We start from the raw sequence: 11,425 nt of genomic DNA on the forward strand, positions 1-11,425 counted from the left end.
GTCTCTTCAGCAAAATATTATTTACTGGTAAATAATTCAGGGACATATTCTGGTTTCTTTCTTTGTGGGTCCTCAAACTCTGAAATTAATTTCCAGCTTAATAGCTGGCACTTAGGGAAGAGCTCTTCTCTCTCTGCCGCGATAATACAGTAGTTATTTGTCTTGTGAAGTCTGACTTCATATTTGATAATTCGCTGCTTCTGCAGGATATAAATTACTTGCTTTAAAGGAGTGGTTTTTAATCATTAACCATGTATTTCAGTTATAAAGGCTTTGAACCGTTCATCGCTCTTGCTTCGAAAGAGTACAACAAATGTGCACATGAAAATGTCCTTAGCATGAAAAGAACTTGGGGCCTTGAGTCAACATTGATGAATTTCTCACATGCTCACTGCAAAGCAAGAAGGAGCAAGGGATAACTGGCAAAGTTACTGGCATCTCTTATGGGTCAGAGAGAGTGTGTTAATCATGCAGGTGCATTTTAGGCACATTTGCTGTTCTTTGCAGCTGTAGAAGAGGCAGGCAGGCCTGAGCAGGTAGGAAGAGATGTGGCACTTGAATGAGGATGTTGTGTACATGTTCCAGACAAAGCACTTTGAGAGCCCCTACCTGGTGTATCACGAGAAGATCAAGACCAGCCGCGTGTTCATTCGGGACTGCAGTATGGTGTCAGTGTACCCGCTGGTCCTCCTTGGAGGCGGGCAGGTTCACATGCATCTGCAGAAGGGAGAATTTGTAATTTCTCTTGATGATGGATGGATACGGTTTGTGGCTGCCTCTCACCAGGTAAGGAAAAGGAAGGATAATCTTCAGAGTGCTTGCAGAGCTGTGCTTCTGTTTAGAATGCAGTGGATGCATTCTGGGAGCCTTACACTTGCCTCAGTGTTTTACCGTGTGTGTTTGTTAGGTGGCTGAGCTGGTGAAAAATCTGCGCTGTGAACTAGACCAGCTGCTGCAGGATAAAATCAAGAATCCTGGCATGGATTTATGCGTATGCCCCCGTGGATCTCAGATCATCAGTATGATTGTAAAGCTTGTGACCACACAGTAACACGTGAACAGCTTTCTCTAAAGACTCATTCCTTGCTAATGCCTGCGAACAGACCAAGTAACATCGCTGTCTTGATGTATTATTTGTTGTCCCAAAACATGGCACTGATCTCTGGAAGACCACATGGGCGACTGTATTATTGACAGGTTTGGGGACTTGGGTTTGTTTTGTTTTCCCTTTGTTTGCACAGAGCCCACTTTTGAAAGTAAGGTAATTTACAGTGCACTCTGGGAAATGGGAAAATGTCAGCTCTCCCAGGAGGAACAGAAACCTCCAAGTAAGAAAGCAAAGTGTTTTTTCATGAGGCTGTACACTGGTGATACTTTTTTCTGGTCACAAAAATAGCTGCTACCTGGCTGCTTCTGTAATACTAATGGCTGGAGGAAGTACGTGACATTACAAGCTGCATCCAAATTGGTTTTAAACTCACTTCTGCATTTTGGCCAAGATAGATAGTACTGAGGGAATCTCAGCTGACCAGGGATCAATTTGCTTACAGTTCAACCCAAGGCCCCTAAAAAAAAAAAGTGAATGCCTTTTGATTCATGTTAGAGGTTTCTGAAATTGAATTTAGCGAGCATCCTTGGGTAAGCAAGCTGTACTGATGAGTTGGAAATAACTTGTTGGATCAGTGCAGCAAGTGCTCCAAGTGAAATCACTTTGGTTTTACTGTTAGAGAGGTCAGCAGAGTAAATACTGTCTCTAGCACCAGCCTGTCCACCTGTGTGATCCTAAAGTGAGACTTGAGGGCAAGGGCAGCCCATGAAGTAGCAGGTGATAAGTAGCAGCACCCACCCTGCCAGAGGGGGCACCCGTGAACATCTTTGTTGCCTGGCCTTGCCACAGAATAGACAAGTCCAGGGAGGGAACAAAGTACAAGTCCATAGCTACACTCCAAAGATGACAGCAGATACCAAACTGTGAGCACATCTCACAGCCAGGGCTGCGGTGCAAGCTGTTACTTCAGGTTTTTATATTAGTGCAAAACAGGCCAAATGCCAATATCCACTTGCTGGGCACAGTGGTTTTATGGCTTTGCTTCCTTCAGCAGGGATGTTCAGCCCCTGAAACTAGTGCCAGGCTATTCAAGAGCTCCATTTACCCTTGGGAGCCAAGGCAGTCCAGCCCTGCAGGCGAAGAGCAGCAGCAGCGCTCTCCAGTACCATGCTGCATGCCCTCCAGAGCGCAGCCAGAGCTGCCTGAGACAGCAGCCTCTGACAAGAGGATGGGATCCACATTACACAGATGATAAGCAACACAGGCAGCAGCAGTGCTATTGACATCGGGCCTCCCCCCTGGGAGGTACAAGAGCCACCCCACCACCCTCCAGCAGAGTGCGGTTCCTCCTCCAACTGCTGGGAGCTGCCTTCCCCCAGGCTGCTGACCCCGCAACCCCTCCCTTCCTCTGCCCTAGGACATGGACGTGGGCCAGCCCTCTTGCAATGAACTAGCAAAAGGCTGCGGGAAAAAAAGGTAGCACTAGGAAGAGTTTTAGTCTACAGGTTTATTATGGAGTCGGCTTGGTTCAGCAGTACAGAGGGGAAAAATAAAAAAAACCTTACCCTCTCCACCCCCTTGGTAAATAACTGTTGCACAGGGTAATTTTACCACTGATACTGAACAGGGAGGGAGAAGGAAACCCAATGTGTGGCGATTAAGCAATGACTTTTGGGTCCCTCAAGTTTAATGCTGTTACTTCCACCTCCCTCTTCTGCAGCTTACGATGGACTGGAGTCCACAACAAAATACTAACTGCAGTACCATAAGCAAGGAAAGCCACTTATTTACTAAGCACCAGTGCACCAAAAGACACAAACATGGGACAGGGAGAAGGGACGAGACAAACACATGCTGTAGTACACAGGAAGAGCCTTGTGAAGTCATGTATTATCATTCTCTCAATACCTGGGCATGTTGTAAAACAGCCATCACCCAAGTTCATCTGTGAAGCTGGGGTCACATGCCCACACAGCTGCAGTGCTGCACTCCAACAGCCGAGCATCCCCCACCCTGCTGACAGGTTAAAGCCCCAGAACTGTTCCTCCCTGGCCCATGAGACACAGCAGCACTAGCCAGCACATACTAGGAAGACTTTTAATTCAGAAGTCATCTGGCACGCTGATTTCCTTACTAGTCTCGTAACAGCCACAATCAGCTGCAAAGACCATCAAACTGGCAAGTATCTTGCCCTGGTGTATCTTACATCTATTTATCCCTGCAGTAACCACTCTGGTGAGATAGGGACCGCCTGTATAGAGGCAGCTACAGTCCACTTTCCCAAACCAACAACTGATCAGGACAGCACTAAGGCCTTTGGTTACACTTCACTAACACAGGAGATGTGACTGAGTTTCATATGAGCTCTTGATTCCCCAAATGTACATAACCTGCAGGTTCTGAAAGACAAGCTTAAAGATAAATTGGCAATTAGGAAATTAAGTATCACAAAGACGTAGCACAATTTGGACAACAGAACACACAAAAAGAATATTTACTTCAATAGTTTACATTCCAGAAGCATTCCCACTCCCTTTAGGTGAGAATTTCATTAGTCCTTTAACCAACCAGACAGACCAGCCTTCACGCATTCCTTGCTTTCTCCACCTGTCAATGCCCTTTGTAGACATTTTTCTAAGTCAAATCGAGCATACCAGCACCTCCAGACAGGTCTTCAGCTTTGCTGAGCTTTGAGAAGGTACAAATAAAACCAAGAGGTACAGACTACCACAACACTCAAGACCAAACAGTATGAGTGACAGCTGGTACTGGTAACTCATCACTAACCCACACTCTGTGGGAATGAAGTCCTGCAGCTGGCACCCAGGGCAGAAATGCCCTTGGCTGGCTGCTGCCCTCTGCGCAGTGCCAAGTGCCTCTATCAGCCTGCCTCATGCTGCGCACCACAGCGACACTCAACCTGCTTCAGCTACCCAAATATCGACAGAAACAGCAGGGTTAGCACAAAATATTTCTTAGTTAGAAATGCACAGTTTATTTCAATGCACCAATAAAAAAAGCCCAATATTTCCAGATCACCAAACATTAACACAACAGCAGAGTTTTGCATTAGTCTACTAATAATACTTTTAAAAGATCTAGATTCATGCCAATTGTTAGTCAATAGAAACGGCCTTCTAGGACTAAGCCCTTACATATATAAAGACACCACAAAATCCCTTATAATAATGTAAACAAAATAAATTTTCTTCTTAAACTTTTTACTTCAAATCCATTCTTTCAGGACTTGCACTCAAGGCTTCCTGATGGTGAATGACTGAAAGAGAAAGAGAAAGATTAAAAGCAGCTCCTATAGCAAACCCAACAGAAACTATTCATGCTGCCTCATGGTCTCCTCTGCTCTGGAGCCTCCTTTCCCACCTCATAGTGTCAACTCCCCACACGTTGTTCTCATTTACAGTTCTTGAATAATGAGAAAAGTATTATACTTTATACCTTTTTTACCTTAAGTAACAACTGCTCTAAGCAGGCAAAATATAAGATATCAGCTGTGACAGCAAGGTGAGACACCAAGCCTGCTCAGAAAGCACCACAGGGCCAGCACTCCAGCTGTGCAGAGAAATTCTTCCTCTGGTGTAACCTACACGGTTCCAGTTCAGGGCTAGTCATGAGGCTCTCCCTTGGGAGCATACACTCCCAGCACATACTTCTCTGGTAACACAGGAAAACTTGCTTTTTACATCACAGTGCAGAGCAAAACTTAGCAACCATGCACCTGAGTGACAGCCAGCTGTGAGGAGCCACCAGAAGGAGTTTAATTCTACCCCACACTCCTAGTTTGCTCCATGCCTTAGATTAGAATCCGGGGAAGAAGTGAATAAATTCCTCAGGATCTTTCATAGAATTACCAGGTTGGAAAAAATCTCTGAGATTATCATTTGGCATAGTTGATTCGCGTTTACCCCCATTTTCTGTTGTCTTCCATAAAATCTCATTGAAGTAGGTTACCTTAGAGTTGCCATCATGAAATTCTGACTAACAGCAGTAGGAAGTGCTCATAAAGCTTCATCTTTCATAGTGGGAACTGCCCCGGAACAATTTCTCTTTCTGCAGTTCACAAACTAAGCAAAACAACTTAAGCTTTTATCTTTGTGCAAGTTAACTTCCATAGCAACCACGTCAGATGCAAGGTCTATGCAGCTATATAGCACCCTGGTTTTGAGATATTCCTACCTTCTCTTTGGAGATGGTGATCTGGACTTGGAGCGACTGTTAAAAAAACAACCAAACAAAAACAAACTTGTATACACTCAGTAACCACTTCTGAACATTTAGAGACAGTAAGAACAGCTTGATGTTGTTAAATACATTAAAAGACACCACCCTTAATGCTGCTAATAGCAAGCATACCAAATCACTTTAAGCAAGAAGTTGCAGTTGAAAAGGAAAACTGCAGAAAGCCAGAGCTCTCATGAAAAGAGCACTACACAGCTTCGAAGCCTCTATAAAATTATCACAGTAATCCTGCAAAGCCGGAATAGTGAATCAAGTAGAGGAGAGTGAGGAAGACTGAGAATTACAGAGAGATGACAACAAAGGCAGGGAAAGATACACCCCAAGCCTGTCAAAAATATTTTGTCACCAATCACAGGTAAACAAAAACCTGTATCCACAATGCTTTTGGAAGAATTGCCTACTATTCCACAAAAATCAGCTATTAAAAAATACATAAAAACAATTTATGAAAAATATTTTAAAATCAGCTACTGAAAAAAACACCAAATACAGCAAAAAACCACAACCCCTCTTCCACATACAACTGGTGAAGCAGATTTTGAGTTGTAACAACCCCCTCCACAAGAAAACACAAAAAACCCAAGTTGAGTGCTACTTGATTTCCACGCTCACCTTTTAGCAGGTAAGCCAGATTTAGATCTACCATGGGACCCAGACCTACAACAGGAGAAAAAAAAAGCTCAGCAAAGCAGCCAGTGGCATGCACCACACAGCGAAAGTGAGCTACATCAGCAACAGCAAATTCATAATGCATCACAAACCAGAGAGGGAGTCTCTGGTGCTGCAAGGCTTTTCTCCCAACATCGCAGGAGAGTCCTTTATTCCAGAGACCCTACGTATCAGAAGACAAAGAGTAGAAGCACAAGAAGCTCCCCAGCAAACTTCAGCTACCACTCTATCAAGGAACAGAAGACCTGGCACCAGGCTCCCCAGATTCCCCCTCCACCTGCAAGAATCCCTTTTGTCAACAGAAAAATAGTTTCAAGTGTCATCACAGTGAGCCTGGAAGCAAGCCACAGGTAAGCAAGTGCGCTGAAGAGCTGATGGATTCTTCAGATCGAGTTCCCAATGCCACTTGTTCCAATACAGCTTTCTATCAGCTATCCCAATGGAACCAGCATTTCAGGTGTCTCTGATGTCTGGCTACAGATGTGTAAACTACTCCTAGTTCATTTTATGAATTAATATCTACTCGGCAACACCTTCCTCCTGTATTTATCATGGTACTTTACCAACTCAAATTATATGCTGTTAACTCAGAAATATTTGTCCTCTCCGAGAGTGTCAAACTCAAGACATGTGGTATTACTGAACATGAGAAAGCCCAGTGTTCAAGACAGTCAGTTGTTTAACAGACTTGGCCAAAAAAGTAAGAACTTTATTTCAGCTCAGAACCGTATTTAAAGGGTAATCAAGATTCACCTTTCCTGGCCTATCAACTTACATGAAACATTATGTGGCTGTATGTACGCGCCACTGCTTTGATACTTTCTTGGTAGTACGCTGAGCCATCATCCGCCAAGTTTCTAAAACTGACTTAACCAGGAGTTTGTAACCGTATCACAGTTACGCAGGATGGAGTTGCTCACAGCTACACAAGAACTTGTATTGTCTTGCATGAGTATGACTTCTTTTGGCAGACGTACACTAAGGCATTTACACAAGGAGCATTCCCATCTTACTAAAAAACTTCCTTCCCAAGGAGGGCACCACAAACAAGCAGGGACTGCAGGACTGGAAAGCTCTGGAAGCAGCCCCAGTTAATACTAGTGTTTTGCTCTGTATTTCACAGACGGAATAACTGACTAACAGAAAGGAATTACCACAAAGTTTCCATAACTCCAGTCTGAGCTACCATGTCTCACCATTGCAACTGCGAACATTGGCGAAAGTCAGCATTTCTCAGAAATTTTCAAGAATATCAAGTCTTCCATGTAGGAACATGACCATCCCAGAACTAGAAGACACCCCAGGCAACATTCAGCAGTATCCCTGACTCTTCCACACCAGCAGCATGACGTTTGAGCCTTGCGCTGGCTAGTAATCTCTTGAATTATAGACTTGCGTAAGGTATAACAATCATTCTAGTAATCATCATCACCATTCCCTGAAAGGCTCCATGTGCAAATCCTAAAGTAGCAGGCAGACCTCTAAAACATATTTCTCTTCCCCTGTTCTAATGCAAAACAAAACAACAACTTCTTCCAATTTCTCAGCTTTCATTGTCCATATTTTTAACCTACCCTTTCACCCCCCAACTAAGACTTACCATAATTGGACAGAGAAAAATAAATGCAGGAGCATTTACTCTATCCCCATTTTTCCCTCAACTTCCACTTTAGCATGGAAAATACCAGATCCACAAAAGCAGAGCTACGTGTCACAAAAGTCCTTCAAAACATTACCTGTGGGATTAGGACTTGTGATCCGTTTCATCCACACCCCTAAAGTCAAGCATTCCCTACTCCCCGTAATGTTCCTAGCACTCCAGCCATACAATGTTATCTAACTCTAGAAACCGGAAACTTGACAAAAGCTGAAAAGCTGTAAGCAGTGGCAACCTTCTCATCTATTTTTTCCAACCCCAGCATTTGAGCTTTAGAAAAAAAACAACACATGCTGGAATACCTCCAGCAGCATTTCCTTCAGGACTCACTATCAAGCCATTTCTCTACATTACATAACCATTAGCTAGTTTTCAGAACTGCTCTCTACACACCTAAATCACATATATACTCTTCTATGCCTACACAAACACAGATTACATTATAGCAGGAACAGACCTAATCTGTTGTAATAAACATGCTCATGTTTATTACAAGAAACTGGCCACTGCTTTAGTCATTAAATTAGGTGTGGATATTGCTATGCTGCACAAACTTCTAACCCCTTACCACCAAACTCCCCTGGGGAAGAAAATAAAAAACACCACCAAAACACCCTCAAACCTATTATTGGTTTGAAACAGAACAAGTAGCTTACCTGCTTCGAGGCCATACAACAGACCGGGACCTCGAACGTGATCTAGACCGAGACCTAGAAAAAAAGCAGTGAAAGCTCAACTACTGCTACAGGATTCGTACAGATGAGATATAATTATTTGACTTTTACAATACTGACTTTAGAGAACTTTGTTGGAACTAATGGTTTTAGAGATTTAACTTTCAGTATTAGAAAACTGAAATACATTCAGCCAGTACTAACATCCACACAAAAAATGCGACTGCCCCAGCTGACCGAGCATATTCCCTGTATCCTTCAAGCTTAAGCAGGAAACCTTAACCACGGATCAAGGCTGTGACTTTCGTACAGCATAAAAACGCTCCAAAAAACCAGTTCCAAAAGTATATGCACAAGTTTTTAATCTCAAAGAAAAGTGTTCAGATTAGCTCTCAGGAGTGTAACACTGCAAAGATATATATAAACACTGCAAAACACCTGGACTGCAAAAATATCAACTTTCATAGTAACTCCAACAGTCATGTTACTATCAACATTGTGGGGTTTAAGAGAAAACACGTACCTTGATCTTCCTTAATGAAACCAGACCGAGATCTGCGAGGAGAAAATGATCTGTACCTACGAGGAGAGATTGACCTGGACCTGCGATAGGAAGCTGACCTTGATTCTACAAACAAAGAGAAAATATAACAAAAATCACTGCAAGGTACTTTTCACAAGCACTACAGAAAAAGCAGAGCAGAGAGAGTAGTCAAGAAAAAAAAAAAACAAAACAAGAGCAGAACCCTACCTCCTCCCACGACTCCGACTGCGTGACCGAGAATACCTCTCTTCCTCGGGACCTTGAACGGATCAGAGACCCGGACTGTTTTAGGTTAGAGAAAACAGGTATCAGGAAACAGCTACAGCAATCGTGGCATGTGAGGCCCTGCTGAAGCCAAAACTGATTTTCAGATAACTAAAAAGCAAAAAATAAATAAAAAAAAAACACAGCAAAGAAAAAAAACTCAACAAACCAAACCAAACAATAAAAACCACACCCACTAGCACTTCTGTCAGTTGGAAAAATTTCTGGGCCCTACTTGCTCTTTGAGCAATTTTACTACCTAGGAAAACGTTTAAAAGCTCAATTACATTGCAGAATTACATTAGAATAGAAAACACTGTAATGCGATATTAAAATAAACCTTGCAAGTTTGCAGGTCGACCCTCTTGGCCCAAGGTCTAGCAGATCTAGACGATCTAGAAGTATCTATAGTCGATCGCTGCATCTAGGTGTTCTCTTCAATCTAACGACGATCAAAACTGACAGCCCACAATGAGCCAGGGTGAGGCTTGATTGACGCCAGAAGATTTTTCTAGGTGGGAATGTGGGTCAATCTCGTGTTCCTCTCACTATTCTAAACCGGAGGGGGCCCCCAATTGAAAGCCGAATTTACTGTTACGGCGATTCACCGTCCTCGAATTTCTTGCCCTTAAAGGAATAAGGTGATGCTACGTGACAGTAGTGGCTCGAAGGGAGATCCTGGCATCTTATGCTGATCAACTCTCAAGCGTCTAGGAGGATATCCTTCACCGGTAAGTGTCGTATTTCGCAAGCGCCTCAGCATGAAACTCTTAAGGCTCGTGACATTCTGAATCCTAAGGCATGAACTGACTCAAACGAAGGAAACCTGAAAGGTTTTGACCAGGTTGATTACTTAAGATAGTAACATTTGATATGTAATAGCAAAAAAAAAAAACTTGTGCAATACACCCTGTTGACTTACAACATTAAGAGTTAAACCAGCACAACATTCTGTTCTTTGCTAATAAAGCCACACAAAAGCAGACCGGGTGAAGCAACGCAGCTACTCCGGCCCCCCACGTACCTGCTCCTCCTGCGGCGGCTGTAGCGGTGACAATCGTAAGCATAGTGGCCCTTCTCACCACACTCGTAGCACCTGTCGTTGGGGTCGAAGGGGCGCCGCGCAGGAGGCCTGTCGTAGCGGGAGCGACGGGGCATTCCCGTCGACACTTCCACTCTCACCCTGGAGCCACAGATTATCCTACGAGACACGGCGCGGTGTTAACCCACAGCAATGCTTTTCTCCCCAACGCTCGCTGCACGCAGAAGGGACATCGATGACCGGCGCAAGTCGAGGCGGTCACGAGCCGCAGCGAAAGCGCCCGAGGGAGCTCAGGGCAGACACTTACTTCCCATCAAGGCCGAGCACCGCATCCTCCGCGTCCCTCGGGTCTTCGAACTCCACGAAGGCGAAGCCCGGCGGGTTCCTGGCGATCCACACGGTCCTCAGAGGCCCATAGTAGCTGAAGGCTCTTTCCAGCTCGCCCTTGCCGGCGCCCGTGCCCAGGTTCCCCACGTACACCTTGGTCTCTGCGGACGGGGATGCCATCTCAGCGCGGGGCGCCGCCACCCATCCCCCCGCCGCCGCCATCTTGGCCGCCGCCACCGCCTCCATTTCGAGGCGCGACCGCCGTCCGGCCGCTTCCCTCCTTCAACCCCGCCGCCCTCCACTGCCGTGGCCACCACCGCCACCTCCCCTCCGGTCCCCTCACACCGCAGCGCCCCCGCCGCCCTTTACCGTAGCGCCCGTAGCGCGACATGGTCCCCGCCGCCCCGAGCCGCGCGCGGTTCACTCCGTGCCGGGAGGCGCTGCCGACGCAACTGCGGGAACACAACCCCCACTCCCCCAACTCCTCGCGAGAATCGGCGGCGCGCGCGAGGCGGTGGGGGGGGCGGGGCGGGGGCGCACGTGCCGCGGAAAGGGCGGGAAAGTCAGGCTACAAGTCCACGTCTGGAGGTTGTCTGCGTGTTATCTCTCGATACAAGACAAGATAGGACAAGATAATTAAGCAGACAAACCAGCTGCAGCAAAACCTAACAATTCATTCTCACAATAATAACTTTTAGCTAGCCTGTGCCTGGATACTCATAGAATCATGGAATTATAGAACAGTTAGAGTTGGAAGGGGCCATAGAGATCATCCATTTCCAATCCCCCTGCCCTGACAAGGGACATGTCCCACTAGATCAGGCTGCCCAAGGCCCATTCAACCTGGCCTTGAACACCTCCAGGGATGAGGCATCTATAACTTCCCTGGGCGACCTGTACCAGTGCCTCAACACTCTCATGGTGAAGAAATTCATCCTTATGT

At 45.4% G+C, this 11,425-nt stretch overlaps 1 protein-coding gene and 1 pseudogene across 4 annotated transcripts in view; one reads left to right on the top strand and one right to left on the bottom strand.

Annotated features, from left to right (window-relative positions):
- DHX57 (DExH-box helicase 57) overlaps positions 1–1,658 on the top strand; it is a 20,033-nt gene extending 18,375 nt beyond the window's left edge. For 3 of the 4 annotated variants that reach the window (XM_054061935.1, XM_054061932.1, XM_054061933.1), the window contains 2 exons: positions 586–786; positions 908–1,658. In XM_054061935.1, the coding sequence (XP_053917910.1) occupies positions 586–786; positions 908–1,051 (345 nt within the window). In that variant the 3' untranslated portion in view covers positions 1,052–1,658. The remainder of the gene's footprint in view (positions 1–585; positions 787–907) is intronic. The other variant, XM_054061934.1, reaches the window with a different exon arrangement.
- On the bottom strand, positions 1,659–11,007 carry LOC104055418 (serine/arginine-rich splicing factor 7-like; annotated as a pseudogene).
- Between the last annotated feature and the right edge of the window lie 418 nt (positions 11,008–11,425).

This window comes from Cuculus canorus, chromosome 3 (genome assembly GCF_017976375.1).
Source record: "Cuculus canorus isolate bCucCan1 chromosome 3, bCucCan1.pri, whole genome shotgun sequence".
Classification (NCBI taxonomy): Eukaryota; Metazoa; Chordata; class Aves; order Cuculiformes; family Cuculidae; genus Cuculus; species Cuculus canorus.